Source organism: Chiloscyllium plagiosum, unplaced genomic scaffold, assembly GCF_037043375.1.
Source record: "Chiloscyllium plagiosum isolate Xiang-an unplaced genomic scaffold, Cpla_swu_hap1 HiC_scaffold_4, whole genome shotgun sequence".
Lineage (NCBI taxonomy): Eukaryota > Metazoa > Chordata > Chondrichthyes > Orectolobiformes > Hemiscylliidae > Chiloscyllium > Chiloscyllium plagiosum.
The window spans coordinates 105,329,147-105,353,839 of NW_028270142.1; the positions used below are offsets into that span (position 1 = coordinate 105,329,147).

Here is a 24,693-nt window from a genome sequence, read left to right on the forward strand (position 1 = left end):
CATTCTTCAGCCACCACTGCCTTGCTGATCATCAGAGGGAGGGGCCTTCCTGCAGCCTGGATGCTGTGCCCAGGGGCTGGGGTTGCTGCTGTGCTGGTTAACTCCTCCTGACTTCCCTCTGGCCCCTAGCACTCATCCTCAATGTGGGATTGGACTGATTCAAATCTCCAGGTCCTGAATTCCATTATTGATGCTTCCAACAGCACCATTTCCTTTCATCATTTCCCATAACAATAGGTCATGTCAGAGTACATATGTGCACTTTGCACCACCTAGAGATGCTGTTCACACCAGACATAGCTATTTTGGATGCATATATATGACTTTATCATTCCAAGGTTATTCATTACCAGGGATGAAATTGTTCCCATAAAAGACCATGTGCTGTATAGTACCACATTATTCAAATAAACCTTAATTGTGGTGCTGTTATAGAGAGTGAAAATGATCCTTGATCATTGCACTGGTGCTGCTGTGAATGAGAAGGAAGGCACTGGCAAAGGATTGTCAGAAATGGACCGTAATGTCTGTGAAATTTCAGAAGAAACTCCTGGAGAAGCAAGGTAAAAATGTGATCACATATTTTGTAATCTAATAATAATTTTGTTAAATTAGTGAACATTCTAGGAACTAGCTTCCAGAATTTTATGTTCAATCATTGTTACCTATGATTCACTGCACAGTGAAATGTCAGAGAGACACTCTATCCTCCATTCTCTTGTTAGAATTCTCTGTTAGACTTTTTCCAAATGTCTTTATTTATGGATAAGAGCTTCTCTATTTATACCCCTCATAAAATTAAATCTTCCCTCAGTCTCTTCTGTTCTAAAGAAACTGCAATGCACTGTCTGTGTGTGTGGTGGAGACAGGTTCGACTGAAGCATTGGAAAGAACATTAGATGAATAAAAATAATGTGAGAGGGTATGAGGAAAATGCAGGTGATTAGCACTAAGTAATGATGCTCATTTATTGACCTGGAGCAAGCACGATGGGCTGAATGGCCTCCTTTTGTGCTGTTCTGTGATTCTGTGAAAATAATCAGAGCCTAGGCAACACCCTTATGAATCTGTGCCAAATATTCTCTAATGTGATCATATCCTTTCTATGGTGGGCCTACCAGAACTGTACACAGTACTGTAGCTGCAGTCCAATTAGTGTTTTATACGGTTCTCGTATAACCTCTGTGTCTTCTGTTGTGCATTTTGACCAATAAAGCTAACATGTGTACCTTCTTAACTTCTTTGTTCATCTGTCCTGCTAATTTTGCAAGTCTGTGGGTGGAAAAATCCTCCAAAGTCTCTCTGTTCCTCCGTGTTATTTTATACTTTATAAAATCTATTCCCTTGTTTATCATTCCCAAGTTGATAACTGAACACTTCTTCAAATTGAACTGTATTTGTGCCCCGTCTCATCCATTAATATTTTCCTACAGTCTACAGCTTTATTCTTCACTACCATCTACAGAATCATTTTTTGTATCAACTGTAAACACCTCAATCATACTTCTTACATTTAAACTTAAAACTTTGAAATGCATCATGAAAAGTAAGAAATCTGATCCTGAGCCCTGTGAAACCCAGCTGGAAACAATTTCCCATTCATAAAACACCTATCCACTATTATTCTTTACTTCTTGCCCCTGAATTGATTTTGCATTCACTTGCTACTTCCCATTGAGTCGCATGGGCTTTTACTTTGCTGATCAATCTTCAACATGCAATTTTGTCCAAAACCACTCTAAAATTCCGTGTTGATTACATCATATGTGCTACCCTCATCACCCCTCCTTGTTACATCCTAACAAAAATCAATCAAGTTCATCATTTGTTCCCTAAACAAATCCATGATGACTGTCCTGTATTTGTCCCACCTTCTATAAATGAAATTACTGCCTATGTAATTTTGTCATTTAATCATAAAGAGTGTGGTTTCAGCACCCAGTCTTGTGATCGATGACTATTCAGCACACGACTTGAATCTCGTAGATGCTGAAGAGCATTTGATGATCAAGACCTCAGCTGCTTATTACAGACCTGCTTTGCTATTGTACCCATTGTATTGTTAAGCTATTCCAGTTATCTTTCTGCTCTGAGGAATGTAGCAAACGTCTTTAGTCTCTGAGCCTAACATAAGTCCATCCAGCACATCTCGGCAATGTTTTGACAGCCTTGCTGAAAGAATTGGACACACCACTTCCATTTGCAGCTGACCCAGTGATTTATAAATGTTTCTTAATGGAAGAAAGAAGTAAGAATAGAAAATGCTAGAGTAAAGGAGAGTGAAGTAGCGTCAAAGTTCTTATGCGACCAACATATTGTTACTGTCTTACAATGAGTAACAAGACATCATGATCTTGTTCATTGATCACAATAAACTGAGTGGGATGCTCTGCACTCAGTAGCTTTCAGGAGTTATAAATGCATTCCATCTCTATCTACACAATGTTCTGCAGACATGATAAACTAATAAAACAGTCATAGCTGTGACCAGCAAAATCAAAGCTACCAATTTTATTCTGTAAGTACCATTAGCAAAAGAGTCATCAATGCATGGGTTTCCAGAGTTAGGAAACAAAGATGTCAAAAGTTGGGTTACAAAACTGCACAGCACAAACAAGCCTTCAAGAAGGCTTCTATCACTTTATGCTGCTTCATGATTTAAATCTGTCAGCAATACTTTTTCATTCCCCCTGCAGCGACTTACCCTGATGTTGTACAAATGTTGTATCTGTCAACTGGGAGTGAAATGTAAATGAGATGACCGTGCAATTTTAACACAAAACTATCAGCAGCCTCAATTCTCACCCAGTTTGGTCAATACACATGTTTGTGCCCTTATGATCCTTATGTTACCCTTATGATCTGATCCTAAAAATCAAATAGTTTTTACATTGAATTATTCAAATCAGTAATATGGTGGCACTAACATAAAGGAGAATAGTTGAATGTGTATGCCATCTTCAGGACAATGTTTAAACAATAATTTATTTTTAAACTGTCAAGGAAGGCATTGCCTGGACAAGGTTTATTTTAATACGGCACTTTGTTGTTGTAAAGCTAACCCTGTCGCCTCCAGAAATGTCTCGGTTTGTTTTAACATTTCTACTTTAGTAACATGTCGTTTGGATTTGCTGAGAAACCTATCTGAGCTGTCTTTTCTTCTCTGACAGATTTCTAAACGTTTACCAACCCCTTCAGCTGGGTGGAATCAAAGAGTCACTATCAAACCGCAATGATCAACGTGCTTTCACTGGGTTCATAGGATGTATAAGAAATTTAATTGTTGATAGTAAGGTAAGTTCCGGTTGCCCTGCTATAGGAAGGATATTATTAATTTAGAAAGAGTTCTGAAAAGATTTACAAGGATGTGGCTGAGATTGGAGGATTTGAGGTTGAAAGAGTGGCTGGATCTGTTGGAAATTTTTTCACTGAAGCATAGGAGGTTGAAGAGTGACCTTCTTATTGAGATTTATAAAAAAATCATGAGGGGCATAGATAAAGTGAACAGCCAAGGTCTTTTCCTTAGGGTAGGGGAGTTTAATACTAGAGGGCATATTTTTAAGGTGAGAGGAAAAAGATTTAAAAGGGATCTGACAGGCAACTTTTTTACACAGAGAGTGGTTTACATATAGAATGAACTACCAGGGGAAGTGGTGGATGCAGGTACAGTTACAACATTTAAAAGACATTTGGACAGAAACGTAAATAGGAAAGCTGCATTGTTGGTTTGCTCGCTGAGCTGGTGGGTTGTTATGCAGATGTTTTGTCACCATGCTCGGTGACATCATCAGTGCAACTCCTGTTAAGCATTGTTGTTCTACTCCACGTGATATTTGTATGATCTGTTAAGATGAATGTTGTCATTTCCAGCTTTTCTCTGCAGTGGTTTGTATATGGAATCTATTTCTACATGCTTGTTGATGGCATTCCAGGTTGAAAACCAAGCCTCAAGGAATTGCTGTGCATTTCTCTGGTTAGCTTGTCCCAGGATGGTTACATTATTCCAGTGAAATTGATGAACATCCTTGACTGCGTGTATTGCGATGAGGGAGAGTTGGTCATGCTGTTTTGCTGCTAGTTAGTGTTCATGTATCTGGATTGCTAGTTTTCTGCCGGTCTATTGTAAAGATTTAGAGGAATATGGGCCAAACACGGGCAAGTGGGACTACGTTAGTTTGGGAAACTTGGTCAACATGGACTAGTTGGACTGGAGGCTCTGTTTCCATGCTGTATGAGTCCATGATTCTACATAATATCTGCTGTGAATAGTTGTTGTGATTTTGTGACCTACATGGGCAACTCTAGGAGAGGTGGTAGCATGGTGGTAAAGTCAATCGATCACCAACCCAGAACCCCAAGCTAATGGTCCAGATGCTCAGAAATAGTTAATCATGTGATTGGGATAATAGATACTTTTTTTTGCACAGATATAAAGGGGAAATAAATGGAACTGGTGTGTGGATGGAGCTGTCAGACTGAGGAGTTAATAAACTCTATCGACAAAGAAATGTAGCTTGGTTTCTGTCTTAATGGTTGGCTTGGATCTGAAAAGGCACTGATGACATAAATTCAAATTTCATCATGGTAGATAATGAAATTTGAGTTCTGTAAAATATGGAATCAAAGGTGAACTTAATGACAACAGTGTAATTTTTGTTGACTATCTTAAAGGCCCATCAGAGAAGGAAATCTGCTATCCTTACCTGATCTGGCCTGCATGTGATTCCTGATCCAAAACAATGTGGTTAACTCTTAGCTGGCTTCTGAAATGGTCCCACAAGTCACTCAGCTGTATCAATCTGCTACAAGGCTAAAGAGAGAAATAAAACCAAATGGACCACCAGGCATCAACTTAGGCACCAAAAAGGACAATTACCAAACCAATTTGTCGACTATGCAAGGTTCTCTCTACTAACATTTAGGGGCTTGTGCCAAAGAATAAGAAAGCTGTCCCACAGACTAGGCAAAAACAGCTAGATGTAGTCATGTTAAATAGAAAGATACTTTACAGACATCACCATCTCTGGTGTGTCCTGTCTCATCAGTAGAATGGACCTACCTAATGAGGCAGCGCTTTGGTATATATTGGGAGGGAATTGCCTTAACTTCTCAATATTGACTCCAGACACCATGAAATCATCAGGTCAGACATCCTGCTGATTACCACCTACGGCACTTCCCTTGCCTGATGAATCCCTGCTCCTCTATATTGAACATCACTTAGAGAAAGAGCTGAGGGTGGCAAGGGCACAGAATGTACTGTGGGTGGGGGACTTCAAAGTACATTGCTTAAGAGTGGTTCGATAGGACACCAATGACCAGGTTGACTGAGTCCTGAAGGATATAATTACTAGATTGGAAAGTAACAAATGTAACCCCACTAGTTAAGAATTGATGAAGAGTTTGAATTGAGAACTACAGACTTGGTAGTTCGATGTCAATAGGAGGGAACGTTGTAGAATCTATTATAAAGAATGTGGTAACTGTACATTTAGAAAACTTTTTTTTAAATATGAAGAGTTGTGGATTTATGATGGAGAAGTCATATTTGACAATCTTATTGTAAGGGGAGTTCTTTGAAGAGGTGACAAGTAGGTTAGACCGGGGAAACCCAGTGGATGTGGTCTACCTAGACTTCCAAAAGGCCTTTGATAAGGTGCCACACGGGAGGCTGCTGAGCAAGGTGAGGGCCCATGGTGTTCGAGGTGAGCTACTGGTATGGATTGAGGATTGGTTGTCTGACAGAAGGCAGAGAGTTGGGATAAAAGGTTCTTTTTCGGAATGGCAGCCGGTGACAAGCGGTGTCCTGCAGGGTTCAGTGTTGGGGCTGCAGCTGTTCACATTATATATTAATGATCTGGATGAAGGGATTGGGGGCATTCTAGCGAAGTTTGCCGATGATACAAAGTTAGGTGGATAGGCAGGTAGTACTGAGGAAGTGAGGAGGCTGCAGAAGGATCAAGACAGTTTGGAAGAGTGGTCCATGAAATGGCTGATGGAATTCAATGTGAGCAAATGCGAGGTCTTGCACTTTGGAAAAAAGAATACAAGCATAGACTACTTTCTAAACGGTGAGAAAATTCGTAAAGCCAAAGTACAGAGGGATCTGGGAGTGCTAGTTGAGGATTCTCTAAAGGTAAACATGCAGGTTGAGTCCATGATTAAGAAAGCGAATGCAATGTTGTCAATTATCTCAAGAGGGTTGGAATATAAAAGCAGCGTTGTGCTACTGAGACTTTATAAAGCTCTGGTTAGGCCCCATTTGGAGTACTGTGTCCAGTTTTGGTCCCCATACCTCAGGAAGGACATACTGGCACTGGAGCGTATCCAGCGGAGATTCACACGGATGATCCCTGGAATGGTACGTCTAACATACGAGGAACGGCTGAGGAGCCTGGGATTGTATTCATTGGAGTTTAGAAGATTAAGGGGAGATCTAATAGAAACTTACAAAATAATACATGGCTTGGAGAGGGTGGACGCTAGGAAATTGTTTCCGTTAGGCGAGGAGACTAGGACCCGTGGACACAGCCTTAGAATTAGAGGGGGTAAATTCAGAACAGAAACGCGGAGACATTTCTTCAGCCAGAGAGTGGTGGGCCTGTGGAATTCATTGCCGCAGAGTGCAGTGGAGGCTGGGACGCTAAATGTCTTCAAGGCAGAAATTGATAAATTCTTGATGTCACAAGGAATTAAGGGCTACGGGGAGAATGCGGGTAAGTGGAGTTGAAATGCCCATCAGCCATTATTGAATGGCGGAGTGGACGCGATGGGCCGAATGGCCTTACTTCCGCTCCTATGGCTTATGGTCTTAATTTGTTGAGGATATCACTTACATCATTGTAATGGATTTGCTGTAGTGGTATTTTTAGAAGCCCTTTAATGAGGTCACATGCAGGAGGTTAGTAAATAAAATTAAAGTTCATGGGACTGGGAGAAATATACCAGTGTGAACTGTGATTGGTTCATAGACAGAAAGCAGAGAGTAGGAATAAACAGATCATTCTCAGGATGGCAGGTTGTTATGAGCAGGATGGTAGAAGAATAAGAACCATGTCTCCACATGCTCACAATATTTATAAATGATTTGGATGTAGGCACCAGCTGAAGTATTTCCAAATTTGCTGACGACATCAGTTGTGAAGAGGATGCAGAGAGGTTTTTGTGAAGATTTGGACAAGCAAAGTGAATGGGATTGAGTATGGCAATGAAATATAATGTGGAAAAACATAAAATTAATACCATTGGTTAAAAAAAAACAGTAAAAGCAGAATATTTCATTAGAAAGTGCTGAAGTCCAAAGGGGACCTGGGTGTCCTCATTCATTAGTCACTTAAAGTTAGCAGATGCAGCAAGCAATTAGGAAGTCCAATGGTATATTGACCATCATCACAAAGGGATTTGAGTGCAGGAGGAAAGATGTCTTTCTGCAATTGTACAGAGCCTTGATGAGTCTAGAGTTGGAGTATTGTTTATAGTTTTGATTCCCTTAGCTAAGGATTGCTACTTATATTTGAAGTGTGACAGAGGTTCATCAGATTAATCACTGAGATGTTGGAATTGTTTTATGAGATGAGATTAAGGAGACTGGGTCGGTATTCCCTAGAAATTTAACGTATGAGGGCTGACCTTACTGAAACTAGAAAATTCTTATAGGGCATTACAGAAAGGGTGTACATAAGATGTTGATTCTAATACGAGGGGCTGTAATGTTAGGAGAAGGGTTAGGCATTGAAGACTGGTGTGAGGAGGGATTTCTTCACCCAGAGTCTGGTGAATGTTTGGAATTCACTATCCCACAGTGCTTGAAATTCATATTCAATCGTTGAGCATGTTCAGAATAGTAATCGCTAGATGTCTGGAAACTAATGACATCGAGACACTTGGAGAGAGTACGGGCAATGGTCTAATTGAATGGTGGAGCAAAATCAATAGAATGCCTACATCAATGGCGTACTTCTGATTCTCTTGTCCTATGTACCTATATTGGGTCTCTGAAGAAACCAAGAAAAGGGAAAAACTTAAATCAATCTCGCTAAACTGCCTACTGCAGATGAATATGTCCATGACAGTATAAATAAGAGTTACCACCAGACAGTCATTGTGGAGTCAAAGTCTTGTCATTACCATGAGGCTGCCCTACATCATTCTGTATGGCTAAATGGACCAAGTTTGATAAGACCTAGCACCTTATATCAGCGCATCCTAGATTCTATGGGTCATTGGCAGCAGCAGAATGACACTCAACCATTTGTAACTTCATGACCTGGTATACCCCATACTCTACCATTACCATCAAGCTGGGATGTCAACCCTGTTTCATTGATGAGTTCAGCTGTACATATCAGAAACTGCATCAGACTTACATAAAAATGAGGTGAAGCTACAACACAGGGCTATGACCATATTGCAATACAATAAATTATCAAGGCTCTTTTGACAGCACCTTCCACAAACCCTACCACCTTTAAGGATAAAGGGAGGAACACATAAGGGGAGGTAAGTTCTTCCCCAAGCTATCCTGATTTAGAATTATATCCTTAACTATTGGCAGGTGAAATTCCTGGAACTCCCTCTATAACCTTGTAGATGTACCTACACAAGGTGAACTGCAGTGGTTCAAGAAGGCAGCTCCTCACCAGGTTCTCAAGAGCCTGATATATTACAATGGGCAATAAATGCTGGCCTAGCCACTGACATCCACACTCTGTAAACAGACACTTAGCTGTGGATTCTGACTTTTCACTTCGGTCACAAAGAAAGTTTGTGCTTCATTTATATTAAAGCAATTTAATCATTTATAGGAAAACGGAAATTGCTGGAGAAACTCAGCAGGTCTGGCAGCACCTGTGGAGAGAAAGCAAAGTTAATGTTTTGGGTCCAGTCACCCTTTTGTTACTGGTTAGGACAAGGTGGTATATATGCTGGGGGATCCAGTGGGGGTTAGGAAGAACAAAATACGTGCAGACAGAACTCAGAGAGAGAGAGCGCGAAAGAGAGAGATATTTAGGCAGACAAAGGGATAGATAGTAAGCCAGGGAAAAAGAAAAACTGATAATGGAAACCATGAATAGGTCAAAATGAGTTGGCTGTGCTGAAAGCAGCCTGTCATAACAGTGCTGAGGCAATGGGGTTGGGTAAAGGACATGGAAGCAAGGTGTTCAGGTCCTAAGATTATTGAACACGATATCAGTCCTGAAAGCTGCAAGCTCCTAAGTAGTAAATGAAATGCTGTTTTGCAGCTTACGCTGAATCTCACTGAAATACTGCAGAAGGCCTGAGACAGAAATGTTGGTAGAAAGTAAGGTTTTGTGTTGAAGCAGCAGGTAACTGGAAGCTTGAGATCATGTTTGAAGACAGAACATACGTATTCCAGAAAGCCGTCGTCTAGTTTGTGTTTTGCATCCACAATGTAGAAGAGACACACTGTGAGCAGCAAATACAGTAGACTAGATTGAGCAAAGTGCAAGTAAATTGTAGGAACGTATATCTAGGGCCTTGGATAGTGAGGAGAGAGCAAGTAAACAGGCAGATGTTGCACATTCTGTGACTGCATGAGAAGGTGCTGTGGGAGGTGTTGGAGGGTGTTAGGAGTGGAGGATAGGTGGACCAGGTGTCCCAGAAGGAACAGTCCCTGCGAAATGCTGACAAGGAATGAGAAGGGAATATGTGTCTGGTTAATAATTTGTACTTTCTGCTTACTTGCTTTCCTGCTTTAACCTTGCCCATTTCCCACATGAACAGTCTGAGTAAGGTTGTTTCTTTATTAGTGGTTTGTGAGCAATATTTATTCCTATTGCAATTCAGTACCCTCCATGTATTGATCACTGATTGGCTAAATTAACTCCAGTACATAACTCAAAGCAGCCAACAAACAAAGAAGTCCTTTGTTCCAGCAGCAGATGTGTTTGATCTTCAGCGCTGAATGTTGTGTGTGCTAACTTACTACTAATTAATTCCTATTGTGCAAAATTGCTCAAATGCACACTTCACCCACATATTGCTAGCCCCTTTAATATCATTGGGAGGGACAAGAGGTGATTTTTTTATTCATTCATGGGATATGGGTATCAGTTCTGCAATGGAGTCAAGCTACAGGAGGGTTTGAGCATATAGCCAAACTCATCTGCAGTTGACCACACAACAAATAGTGCTCTATATTTAAGAGTATTTTGTTATTAATTGGAAGCTGCTGATCTCAATCAATTCCTCCTGGACAATTCCAAGATAGCATCAGCACAGACCTGGCAACAATCACATCCCTAGCCTTAGGCTGAATGGAGAGATTGTAAGAGGGATAAGAGGAAAATATAATTTATATAAAAAAAGAAAAAGAAACATCTTTGTTAATATTCTCGAAATTCTAAATGCCTTGCATGAAATATCCACTTCTGATCGTTATCTATTAATGCATGTTGTGTCATTTATTTAAGTTTTTGTGATTTAGTTTATACCCTAAACAGTAACTTGAAAAATTTTCATTTATATGTTGCTACAATAATTTTCAAGTTTTATGTGTGTCTCCTAAACTGCTCATTTCTCTCTGGTGTTAGGTGTATGACCTGGCAAATCCTGCAGAATTCCTAAACAGTACCCCAGGCTGTGCAGTGACGGATGGAGTTTGCCGTAGTGCTGGGACATACTCTTGTGGTATTCATGGCAAGTGTTTAGGAGAATGGGGTTCCTTCAGCTGTGACTGTAAACCAGGCTATACCGGATATAAGTGTGACAAAGGTAATGACAGATCTTGGAATATCACGATTGATTGCCAAAATATTTTTCCTTTTGCCAGTTTCCTTTGCTTCAATAATTTCTTCTGAAACTAATTACCCACTTTTCCATATGACCATAAGAAATAGGAACATGAGGAGGCCTTTCAGCCTCTTGAGCCTTCTCTGGTATTCAGTTGGATGATGGCTGATCCAACTGAGTGCAGATGGACATTTGGAGTGAGAGAAAATAAGTAAAATGCTTTTTCAATAATGCTACATTTTCCCCATGCACTGCATATTAAAATATTATGTGAAAAGCTTTATAATGGTGCAGTGGCTGAGCATCAGAGACGTTTGATGCAAAACCAAACATTACCATGCAGTTTTAGTAGCATCAAGTTATTCATTATGCTCATGTGCGTGTTAGGACAGAACGCCCCTGGTGCTCACCTTCCAACCTTCGCATAAACCGTATCATCCGCCGACATTTCCGCCACCTCCAAACAGACCCTACCACCAGGGATATATTTCCCTCCCCACCCCTTTCCGCAAAGACTGTTCTCTCCGTGACTACCTGGTCAGGTCAACACCCCCCAACAACCCACCCTCCCTTCCTGGTACCCTCCCCTGCCACCGCAGGAATTGCAAAACCTGCACCCAAACCTCCCCCCTCACCTTATTCAAGGCCCCAAAGGAGCCTTCCATATCCATCAAAGTTTCACCTGCACATCCACCAATGTCATTTATTGTATCCGTTGCTCCCGATGCGGTCTCCTCTACACTGGGGAGACTGGACGCCTCCTAGCAGAGCGCTTTAGGGAACATCTCAGAGACACCCACACCAATCAACCCCACCGCCCAGTGGTCCAATATTTCAACTCCCCCTCCCACTCTGCCGAGGACATACAGGTCCTGGGACTCCTTCACCGCCACTCCCTCATCACCCGATGTCTGGAGGAAGAACGCCTTATCTTCCGCCTCGGAACACTTCAACCCCATGGCATCAATGTGAACTTCACCAGTTTCCCCTCCCCCCACCCTACCCCAGTTCCAACCTTCCAGCTCAGCACCATCCTCATGACCTGTCCTACCTGCCAATCTTCCTATCTGCTCCACGCTCCTCTCTGACCTATCACCTTCATCCCCACCCTCATCCACCTATTGTACTCTTTGCTACCTTCTCCCCAGCCCCACCCCCTCCCATTTATCTCTCCACCCTGGAGGCTCCCTGTCTTCAGTCCTGATGAAGGGCTTTTGCCCGGAATGTTGATTTTCCTGCTCCTCAGATGCTGCCTGACCGGCTGTGCTTTTCCGGCACCACTCTAATCTAGACTCTGATCTCCAGCATCTGCAGTCCTCACTTTTGCCTATTTGTTTGATTGGGCAAACCACAAATTCAAGGAGCTCTTGTTGCAAAATAGTTTGATTGATGCTTTCCTTACTGTCACACTAGGCAAGGTGTTGGAGCTTTGACTCAGTGGATACTTAGAACCTCCAAAAACAGGCAGGTTTGTGTTGGGTTGAACATGAAAGTTTGGAATAATCCCAAACCCGAACCCCAAATTTGCCTCGTATCTGTTCATTTCTGGTTCTAACAGAGGAAGGAAAGGGAGAGAAACAGCAAATCTGTGACCAGGAACCACTGCACCACTTTCTGCCCTTCACACAAGCCTCCAAACAAGAATCAGATTCCTTGACCAATGAGGAGAAAGGGCTTCCTGAAGAAGGGCTCATGCCCGAAACGTCGATTCTCCTGCTCCTTGGATGCTGCCTGACCTGCTGCGCTTTTCCAGCAACACATTTTCAGCTCCTTGACCAATGAGGCCATAACTGATATCGATGCTTAATAAAAACCTAGTAGTTTGTCCCCTCCAGATGAATTATCCCAGTCTTCTGGCCAATATTTAAACCTCAAGAATGAGAATTTCTCAATCATAAGCACTTTATAGACACTTTTATTATCATTCTGGACTTTTAAATTTTATTCCCATGCTTACCTGTAGTTTTTTTTAGTCTGTAACAACACTTAAAGTATCTGTACCTAGGTACACTGTACCTAAGATGGCGCGACAGGCAACATTACAAGCTTTTCACTGCACTCATTGAGTGCATGTGACAATAAAGGCTTTTCTATTCTATTCAAACCCAATTTCATTTTTAAAACAATCAGGTCATTTGCTATTTGTGGGAGTTTTCGGTATTCAGATTAAATGTTGCATTTCCTAAATTAGAACAGGAACTATACTTCTACAGGTGTGCCATCACCTGCAAACTCCTTTCCGATGTCTGTGGTTACTAATGGTGCTATGTAAATGCAAGCCTTTTTTAAAATTTGTTTTTTTTTGTTTCTTCCTTTTTGTGTGGCAACTTGGAGACCAATTGCCCACTCATCCAGCACCTTTTACTGCCATTTTTTTTCTCACAGTTCTGAGTGTTTGTGGAGACATTGCAAGTTTGCAGGGAAATGCTGCAACCCACAAGGACCTGCCTCCCCACAGGCACTTTCTTACCACGAACAGGAAAAACAAGAGAAAAGAGGAGGAAATTGATGTTGGGGCAAGGAACAGCATTAGATTGTTTGATGTGTCCCAATTCTTGCCTATCATCCCAGAACAGTAAAGCAAAATTGAGATCAAATATAACTCCTATCTCAGATTGAGAAAGACGACAATCTTACCTTTGGAGGAGACGTGCAGAGTAACAGCAGCTTTTATACTGCTTTGTATTAACACTGCCATCCTGTGGAAAAATCTGGAATTACAGATTTGATGTCAGAATCATTTGTAGAAGAAATAGGAATGAAGACAATTGTGTTATTGAGAAGTGAAGAATTGGACAAATTTTCCTGTTAACTGCAATTACAGTGCAGCTTCAGCTCAATGTGTCATTGCCTTGTTCTCGACCTTCATTTCTGAATTTGGCTGGGGGACAAGAGAATTAGTATTAATTTGGTTCTATTTTCAGTGAGACTTAGGAAGTGACACAGCAGGGAGTGGTGATGGTGGACTGAGATTTGTGGGTGCAGATGTGGATATTAACATCTTCAATATTAGTTTGTGCTATATAGACCATATTACCAGCAATGTTATAAGAATTGAAAGACATAATATATTTTCACATCGCTGGTGGTACCCTTTCACTTTTAAATGATCCCTGGCCACCCATAACAATCCTGTACAATGTGGTGTTGCTAGTCCCCACTCTTACTCAGGTGCATATGATAAGTCTTACGTACATTGAATAATATATTTCAGTGATTTGTGTTTAGTTGCAATACAACTGTGCAGGCTTAGGTGAATACATGGAATGCCTGACATCATTGCTGGAAGTGGTGTTGAGGAGTTTGAAGAATGTTCAATTTTCTAATATCTAAGGAGAAACTTCCATATAAACTGAAATGGCCTTGCTATGGTGACAGAGCAGACTGAGGTTAATGATCTCCCTCTTGCTTTGTAATCTTAAACTGATTGCATTCACCCTTGTGAAACTTGAAAGGGTTTAGAAAAGAATTACAAGGATGTTGCCAGGATCTGAGCTACAGGGAGAGGCTGGACAGGCTGGGGCTGTTTTCCCTGGAGCGTTGGAGGCTGAGGGGTGACCTTATAGACGTTTACAAAATAATGAGGGGCATGGATCGGATAAATAGACAAAGTCTTTTCTTTGGGATCGGGGAGTCCAGAAGGTTTAGGGTTAGAGGGGAAAGATATAAAAGAGACTTAAGGGGCAACTTTTTCACACAGAGGGTGGTACGTGTATGGAATGAGCTGCCAGAGGATGTGGTGGAGGCTGGTATAATTGCAACATTTAAGAGGCATTTGGATGGGTACATGAATAGAAATGGTTTGGAGGGATATGGGCTGGGTGCTTGCAAGTGGGACTAGATTGGGTTGGGATATCTGGTCGGCATGGATGGGTTGGACCGAAGGGTCTGTTTCCATGCTGTACATCTCTATGACTCTAATAATTGGTAAGAGGAGGCCAGCTGCCTTCCCATGTAGAGAGGAGGAACCCTGGAGTAAGCCATCTTTGCATCACTATATTACTTCCTCCAATTTTAAACCTGAAAATGCTGTCATCAATTTTAATGAGTGGAAACTTGGATACACTGCGAATTGATTGCAGTGACTATGATATCCCATTTTCTGACCACCATCTAAGCTGATGTGAGCTGCTCAGAAGATAAAACAGAAGAAGAATAAATGTCAAACTGTATTTGCTTTATCTGGATTTCTTCCTTTTGTCGATTTTTCCATGGCATTGAGTGGAACATTGTCATAAGCACCAACAGCCCTCTGTTACCTCACTCAAGTGAATGATTTGCTGTCATCCTGTTTGTTAGTCTGTAAAAAATATGTCTCAAAAACCAATGGATAGATTTCAACTGGTGCACATTTACCATCTGACCCAAGGAAGAACTGATTAGAATTTATAAGTGATGCAGATCTGGAACTACATCCTGGAATATTCCAAAGGATCCATTACATCTGAGAGATAGTGTGAATTTATTTTTTGTTGAGAATGTTGTTGATTGTTGTGGTTGTCTCAACTGCAGTAGTGGAATTTGTCACAGCTGTTAGAATTTGAGCAGAAGTTTCAGAGCAGATTGTTGAATTTGGATTGATATGAATGTTCCTCAATAAGATGGAAGCTCTTAATAAAAAGATTTTGTTTGGCTTTGTAATTACAGGATATCAAAATAAGCAAGAAAATGCCTCAAAGAACAGTTGTATAATTGTAATAAACAGCAATGACTAAATCTATTTAATTGTTTTTTCTGTTTCCAAAAGTAGTAGATTATGTTTTTTATCCATATGTAAAGGACTATGTAATATTGATAGTAAGGGCTATTTCTCATTTCTTATGAGGAAAGTCCCTACACATCCAGAATGCTGTCATTATACAAAATTTGTATTCTCCCTGGAACAGTAGGAATACTTGATTTTAATTCTATTGGCACATTTTATAGGGAAAAACAAATCTCAGGTAGTAGTGCATATCTCTTACAATGTAGTTTAACATTGAGTTAACACAGTGTAGTAGAAATATGCAATCCACTAATTGCCCTCTTCACATGCTATAAGAATTTTTAAAATTTAAATTAAATGTAAAAAGACAATGAGTGTTATTCAGTTAACCGAGATTTATTCTTTGTGCTGTAATTACTTAGATTTTGAATAGCTCTTCATCTTTTGTTTTGCCCATAGCTTTGCCTGAATGGTCCTTTGAAAAGGACAGTCTGATTCAGTACCAGCAGAAAGGAGCACTTAGCACTCGCAGAACACAAGTGCAGCTGATGCTTCGTACCCGACATCCCAACTGTTCACTCTTCAGTCTAGCATCTAAGGACACCAGTGAATACATTATATTGGAGGTAGCAATGAAATGTTTTGTTCAAAACTTGCATGCATCGGCTATACACCAGCCATAGCTTTTCCCAGAATTTAGCTTTAAAACTATCAGGCTTTGTGATGCAATCAGAACCTCTCAGTAACGTTCTAGGCATGCTACCATGTAACTTTATAATAGTATCCAAATTTTCATGTGAATTCATGCATCATCTCAGGAACGTGTTTAGGACATTCTATCACATAATTCTTTGGAGACTCTAAATGAAGACAAAAATATAAGATGGAATTTGATGTGGGGAAGTTTAAAGTCATCGATTTTACATCTGAATACAAAAACTGAACTTTCTTTTAACTGCGGGAGACTAGGGACTGTGAAAACAACATAAAAATTTGTGTTCAAATACACAAATAGCTAAAAGCTAATGCAGTGGTATAAAAAGTCATTAAGAGAGCAAATATTAGCCTTTATCTCAAAAGAATGGATGCAAAACAGTAAACCTTTTATTAACTAGCATCTATGGTTGATCAAGAGACCCATGTAATCAATATAAAACACACACACTAAGTAATAGAAATGTAATGCAGGGGATAAACACATCATTGTTATACTTTATTTATAGCATAACTCACTTAAATAATGAAGCAACTTTGCCTTAAATCAAACTTACTGGCAGAGGTTCTCTCCACAGATGCTGCCAGACCTCCTGAGCTTTCTGTTTTTATTTCACATTTCCAGCAGCTGGAGTATTTCTCTTCTATTTATTGACTTTGGTGAGGGCAGAGGTTGATGCAGGGGCTACAGGCTAGGTTCCCTGTAATGATAGCACGATTTGAAGGTTTACGTCATGAGTACATGGCGCATAAACATGGCTTATATTTCCTTCAGTTTATAAGATTTAGGAGGAAGCTTAGCTGAAGTCTGAAAATAATAAAAAGAATTGTTAGGTTAGATGCAGCTAAGTTCTTTCCTGTGATAGGGAATCCAGAACAATTGTATATATTTGGTCCTGTTAACTGCAAAAAGCTGGTCCTGTTAAGTTTCTTATCAGCGGTAATCTTGAGGTAATTGTTGGTAAGATTATTAAAAATTTCAAATGTTTCTTCTCTTTTCTGTTTTTTTTTCTGTGAGTTAGATTACTGGTGGATATTTTGGGATCCGTGTCAACCTTGGTGATTGGGAACATTCATTGAAACTGCAAACAATGCGTGTGGACAACGGCCAGTGGTCCCTCCTAAACATGGATCGACATGACAATGAATTTACATTACACCTTAACGATGGAGGGGGAGCCCATCAGGTGACAGCTTCTCTTGGCATCCACAGAGAAATAGTCATCAATCCTTCAAATCTGGTGCTGGGTAAAAGCCTTCTGGAGCATTCACCAAATTATTTCCAAGGTACAACATAATACACAATACTGGATCAAGATTACAGATTTTTTAAAAGCTGCTCTGGAGCAAGATGTTGTATATAGCTGCAGAAACATCCATAATAGTCCAGAATCAAATAGGGATCAAAACTATGATGGGGCTGGTGAGATTTGGGGCAGAATTGAATGTGAAGTCTGACAAGGCCCATCTTGATATCAGGAGCATCACCTTCCATCTTTTATGCTTTTGACCAGGGGCAAGGTGGGTTTCTCAGCAGACAGCAGTGACTTGACATTTAAGGGTAGTTGCTGCTTGTTAGTGACCCAACTCACCTCATTAATGTTCAGCTTTCTATCTCACCAAATATGCCGAACAAGCTTGATGCCAGGAAAGCTGATCATGGAAACCGAAGTGGCTACTGACAAATTCAGATGCTGCTTGGTCTGAAGGACCTCCATGTTGCTTAGGACCAAGCATATCTCAGGCCACGATGCATAGGCACCAGACGCACCACCTCTCGTTCACAGACATTGGCATCTGACATTTGCCAACCCCTCATGACCATCGTGGCTCATCTCTGATACACTTACAGACAGCTTAGGAAACACTGACTTGCATTGCTGAGTGCACTGGCAAATAGCATTGACAATCTTTTGCAGGGACACCTCACGTGTATGACAGGGACCTAGTTCATAGATTGGTCCAAGCCACATCTCAGGTTGGCTTGCTTGCTATCTTAGTGTTCACTAACATCGCTGTAAGTTCACAAAACAAGGCAAGCTCTCAGTCAATGGTGTGAATATGTTGTTATATGGCACTGTGCTATGTCAGTCTCACTGCAGTACTATATGTCAGACACAATGCATGTGCAGTCAGTAGGCAACCTTGTGATGTAGAGGGTCAGAGGGGCTGGGGTTCTGGTGGGGTGAGGTGGAAGGCCTGTCCTAAGTGGAGACTTCTGAGCTGGCTGTCTGGGGTTCTCCCTCTGCCCTGGGTGCATCCTGGCACCATCCTGTCTCCTTGTGAGCACAGGGCACCTGGAGTGCATGCCAGGGTCTCTGTTTCCCTGCTAACATGCCTTCATGCCAAAGGACCAACATTTTGGATTTTGGAGAGTATGCAGCTCTCCAGCAGCCTCTGAGGCTCTCCATGGCAGCCAGACAGTCACCTGGTTCCCTGCACTACTGCAGTGGCATTGCCTCCCACATACCTCTCTGCTGCTCCTGTTCCTTCCCTGTGCATGTGGATGAAGTCACTGATTGCTCACTCCAGTGGGTCCTCTCCTCCCTGGGGCTGAACTGATGTCTCGTCTCTGGCAGTTCTCCAAATTTCAGCAACTTGGAGTGTTTCTCTCCCCTGGCCAACTGGGAGCTGTTGCAGTGAGTTACTCCCCAGATTGTGTTTTCCCCATCCCCCAAACACACACACATTCACATTCACACACAGACAGACACACACTCACTCATTCACATTCACACACACATACTCTCACATACACATGCAAACACTCTCTCACACAGACTCACTCTCACACTCACACACTCTCTTTTCACACACACAAACACACTCTCTCTCACACACACACTCTCTCAGACACACACCACATTCACACTCACATACAGACACTCTCACTCGCATTCACACACACTCTCTCAGACACGCACACACTCTCACATACACACAAAAACACTCTCTCTCACATTCACACGCACATGTTCACACTCACTCAGTCACATTCACACACAGACACGCACTCACTCATATACCCACAAATACTGGCTCACACTCACTCATGTACACACACAAACACACTCTCTCTCACAGACACACAAACACTCTCTCACACATACACACATCACACTCACTCACAGTCACGCTCACACACAGACACACTCACTCACATTCACACACGTACCCATATTCTCCCACACACAATCTCCCACACACACCAACACTCTCTCACACATACACATTCACACTCACAGACAAAAACACACACACGCTCTCACAGACACACACACACACACACACACTCTCTCTCTCTCTCACACTCTCTCTCTCTCTCTCCTCTTTCCCTCTTCTCTCTCTCCAACACTACTGATCCCTCCGAAATGTCAGTCCCTGAGTTGGTGCTGGGGTGGGAGTGAAGGAGCCTGCCTTGCCAACACCTCCTCTGTGCTCTTGTTGCTTTTATGCTCAGAGATTGTGGAGGTGGTTTCTGAGAGAACTGTTCATTTCACCTCTGATGTAATGGAGATGTGGCAGTACCTGCAAAATGCTGAGAGAGTGAAAGCATCCTGGTTAGTGGTTAGCAGAGCTTTGCAAAGAATGACACTGACAGCGGGGTTCTTATTTGGTTGGTGAGATATAAGTTTATCTGCCTTAAACTTCTTTTTACCTTAACATTCTGGCATCGCCTAGGAGTGGTCCTGGACTTCTGTGTGGGCCAGGATTCTGTCCTTTTGTGAGGCTGTAGAGCCTAAGATTGGGTACACTCCCAGACCTTTATGGGCTCCCTTTGCTCTGTTATATGCTGTCTTCTCCGGCAGTGACAGAAAAGGAGAAATTGAATGAGATAAAAGTGGATAATGCAGCCATCAGTGCTGGTGCTGGTGCAGGTGGGTGAATCCTGAGCAAATGTGTAAGCAGTGTAGAGACCATTAAGGGTTAGTTGGCTAGGAGTTGTGAGGGTGCGACCAGTGATGATGGGATACGTGTGAGTGACAGAAGATGCTGCAGGGAGCAGCGAGAGTGGCACAGCATGAGCCTTGTTGGGAGATGGATGCAACAGCAGAAATGCGTGTGACACAGCAGAAAGAAGAACATGGCACTGACCCTGGAGCAGCAAAAAATATCATTGACCTTCTTACGGTATGGCTGGCGATTGTAGAGTGGGGCACCAACTCAGGTGGCGACATCTATGTTCCTGTCAGCGAACTGTGATGCCATTTTCTCCTTTTCTGGTAACTTCTGGAAATATTCTTGACAAAGCAGGGCAGTTCCAGTATTTCATTGCTAGGGTGGGCACACAGTAGCCTTTTAAAGATGGCATGAGAGCAAGTGCTGCCAGTCATTTGTTGGCATCCAGTGATTTATTTTATTTATTTTCTATACTTATTCTATTCAATATATCATGCTTCTCCTTTTTAACTATAATGTAAGCATCAACCTCTTCTTCAATGGAACAATATATTCATTAAAAACCATACCTAAACCTACACCAGTTACGTTCTTTGGTTTCCAATAAGCCATATTCTTTGCTGAGCTATCATCTTGATCTTTATGTTTTAATAAGCTCTGGGCTTTTCTTGATTTTATTTGCCAAAAATGTTTTGTCCTCTCTTTGCCTTCCTAATTTCCATTTTGAATTCTGCTCTGTTCTTTCTATGCTCCTTTAAGTATAAGCACTTAGTATCTGCCTTAAACTTCTTTTTACCTTAACGTTCCCTGTATGTAACTTTGTACCTAACGTTCTTTGGAATTGGGAATGTATTTTTCTTAACAGGAATAAATTTTTTTCCTGAATTCTGTCTGAATCCTCCCACTTATCTGATGCTGACTTAGCATCACATAATTGTTTCAACTTCATTTTTGCTGTATCATGTCTCAGCTTCCTAAATTTGATCTTTCACCACTTGATGATTTGGTCTGCCTTTGTCCTTTTCTATACTGAAATACAGTCACTGGTACCAAAGTGCTCTTCCACTGATGTCCCTTCTAGTACCCAACTTCATTTCCTAAAACTATGTCCAACAGTAATCATCTGTTATGCATTTTGTCCAAAATTTTCATCTCAGGCCAGAGAAGTGTGAGTTTCTGAAATGTGATCCTGCCTCTGAACTGCATGGACACCACATCCTGTCTCTGAGAAACATGGCTGGGGAAATCTTGGATTCCTTGAACCACAATTCAAAGCAGAAGGAGTGCATTGCCGAGGTGGACACATTAGAAGGTTGACATTTCTCAGGGACAGTAGCTCAACCCTCACCTTCCCAACTTCCCTTTTTATTTTATGTTTAACTGCTGGTGACTGGTTTTGACAGTGAAGGCAGTTTTTCATTGGGATGGATAGAACGTTAATGGTTGACTCACTTTGGATCAATCGTAAGGGCAGAGCCCCAGCAGCAGGAAACTATCCCCTTAATTAATGAGTAAAGTGAAGTAATATACATTGAAAATGAGCTGATTAACAATTGAGAAGAAATGGTATTCATTAGCAGGATGAGTGTGTTGCTGGCTGGGTCACCTTTATTGCCTATCCCTTGTTGTCCTTAAAAAGGTGGTGGTGATGATGAGCTGTTTCCTTGAACAGCTGCAGTCTATGTGCTGTAAGTAGACCCATGATATTGAACAAAGGATGCTAAGGTTTTTAAGTAGCTGATCTAAAAACTGTTTGATTTTATTGCATACATATTAAATCATGGCTGAAATGTTTAGTGAGAAAGCTAAACACTTGTGTCTTTGTTTGAATTTAGGCTGCATGCGTGATGTTCGACTAAATGGTCATCTCTTACCACTGGATGGAACAAATACAATGTTAACTGCTACCCTCGAACGACAGGGTATAACAGTTGGCTGCCACTCAGATGCCTGTAGCAGCAGGCCCTGCTCTGTTCCATTTTATTGTGTGGATTTATGGAGAAAATATGAGTGCAGGTACAAGATTGCAAACACTTTGTAAACACTAATGTATTGTGCAATGAATCTCCAGTTATTAAGCAAAAAGTGGATGGTGGAGAACTAAAATAAAAATAAAGCAGGGCTGACAGCGCTCTTTGAAGAAGAGTCTTATTGCACTCAAAACATTAAACAGTTTTTTACTTTCGACAGATGTTCCCAGAGCGGAGGAGTTTCTCTAACACTTCCTGTTTTGACACTAGTAACCAAAGTTGGGTTACGTCTGGAGGTTTCATTCCGCCTGCACTGATCACATACTCCTGCTTTTAAAGAACCAATGTAACAGCTTATTATTGTACTGACACCACGTGCCAGTTAGAAACTGAACAAACTCTTCATAATCCACTTGAATGATCCTTGATAGTTAAACAGTCTTTCTTCCCTTAACACCTATACTTTCAAATGAAAGAAAACGTTTAAAATGTTTTGATGCGCATAAGCTTAATCTCCTGAGCTTGCTCACAGTAACATCCTGGAAATTAAACACTAATTCTTGGAAACTCCAACCTGGAGGGTTAGTAGTTCCATTAATCATAAACAGCATTAATGCACAGTGCTCAGCAATAGCGAATCTGGAGTTTCACTATTTAAATCCAGTCAATTAACTACTTGAAAATATACAAATATTGTGACCTTACTGCTTTTTTTTATACTTTCCAGTCATGTTAAATCTACAGTCATATTTGTAATCATCATACAAAATACTGAGAAAAGAAACAGCATGATACAGTTATTATGGTCAAATAAATATTCACAGTCTGCAGTCATAGTTTCCCAGCTGGTGACTTGCTGATTTGTACTTGCCATCAAGATGCCAAATTATGGACAGACTTTTTCCTACAGGAAGCAAAAGTTGGGAGAAGAATTGCTTTCTTGTGTTTGATTCAAAGGCAGCATTATCAAAATAAGCGTGAGGGAGAAATGGGAAAACTGAGACAAAAATATGCTTAATTCTCTTCTGAAAGGTTTTCATTCTTGTCCATGTCTAATGCAGGTGTCCAAGTGGTCAAGTGTTGGTGATTAGTAATGGTACAGGCGTTGAACACTGTGCAATGTTGCCGTGTGGAGCATGGACATGTCGGAACGGGGGCACATGTGTTGCTCAAACACTGGATATGTTTGTCTGCCATTGCAAAGAAGGTTACAAAGGACAGCAGTGTGAGATCAGCATGGTGACTTCAGGAATTCCAGCAGTGCTGAACATCAACTCTATCCTAGCTGTCAGCACGTGCCTCCTCCTCTTATTAGGTAGCTCATTAGTTATTACCAGCATGCTCCTGCTCTAACCAAAGTTGTCTCATTTGGCATCTTTGCTGATGTCATATGACATCACATAATTTCTCAATATGCACTAATTATACGTCTGTCTGCTGTTACCTTTGTGTTAAACTTTCAAGAGCCAGATTCATTTGTATTCCTTGAAGTGTTCATCTATGCTATTATGATTCCAGCTGATGTAGTTACTGAACAAATCTGATCCAAGTCTGAAACTTGGGGCTTGATAGATCATATTTTGTTTTGTTTTGGTTGTAACACTGAAACATAAGCACACAATGCTATAGGTTTTTTTTTAAAACAACAAAAGTTCATTAACAAAAAAAATGAAGGTATGATAGTTTGATTTATTCTATCTTAATACAAATTCAAAGATTTTTAAATACAGTAAAAATATAATCCCATCATCCTATGGCACTCATTTATAAATTGAAAAGAAAAGCAATGGCTTTTTTATAGTACTAAAATGAACATGTGGTATGAGATGCAAAAACATACCTTGCATTGTACATGAAAACACCACTTGTGCAGTGCTCAGAGTCTCTTCTCTAACACCTCAGTTGCTTTACATCACATAATTTCAAATTACAGTGTGGAATTGCAGATAACTTCTTTCTGGTGCTATTATACACCCAAGTTTAAATTTAACCAATTTTAAGAAATATCTTCAGGGTTTTATCCCAACAGTTCTGGACTTGGAACATCACCAACTCTTTACTCTAAACTAATCTAATTTTGCCACATCCTTCCTTTCTCAGAAACACTGGTCTATCCTGCCATCTTCAACCAAGAACTTCACAGGTCTGCTGAAAACAGTAGTAAGAATGAAACAAAAACCTCTCTAAGCTTTGATTTGGAGATGCCGGTGTTGGACTGGGGTGTACAAAGTTAAAACTCACAAAACGCCAGGTTATAGTCCAATAGGTTTAATTGGAAGCACTAGCTTTCGGAGCACCGTTCCTTCATCAGGTGGTTGTCAACCACTGGATGAAGGAGCGGCACTCCAAAGGCTAGTGCTTCCAATTAAACTTGTTGGACTATAACTTGGTGTTGTGTGAGTTTTAACTCTCTAAGCTTTGGGTGATTGCTTTAAGCTTACTAAAAGAAAACTCTTCTGATCTTCTAAACAGGAGCTTGTGTATCTTGATTGGTTGTACAATCCTACTAATGTACACAAGATCCTATTAATTCTAAAGCTAGTTTATTTTAAATAAATCACAACCATGCTTCCATGCTCACCATGGAAATAGGAACTGCTGCCTCGTATTGCCATTTTGTGCAGAAATGCCCCAGAGGCAACAAAAGGGCAA

General features: G+C 41.0%; 1 protein-coding gene across 1 annotated transcript in view; it reads left to right on the forward strand.

Annotated features, from left to right (window-relative positions):
- The window catches only part of LOC122549004 (neural-cadherin), a 260,162-nt gene that overhangs the window by 212,267 nt on the left and 23,202 nt on the right, over positions 1-24,693 (forward strand). Inside the window, exons 25-31 of the mRNA XM_043688104.2 lie at positions 436-563; positions 3,171-3,294; positions 10,554-10,734; positions 15,917-16,083; positions 17,194-17,458; positions 21,907-22,087; positions 23,103-23,356. Of these exons, the coding sequence (XP_043544039.2) occupies positions 436-563; positions 3,171-3,294; positions 10,554-10,734; positions 15,917-16,083; positions 17,194-17,458; positions 21,907-22,087; positions 23,103-23,356 (1,300 nt within the window). The remainder of the gene's footprint in view (positions 1-435; positions 564-3,170; positions 3,295-10,553; positions 10,735-15,916; positions 16,084-17,193; positions 17,459-21,906; positions 22,088-23,102; positions 23,357-24,693) is intronic.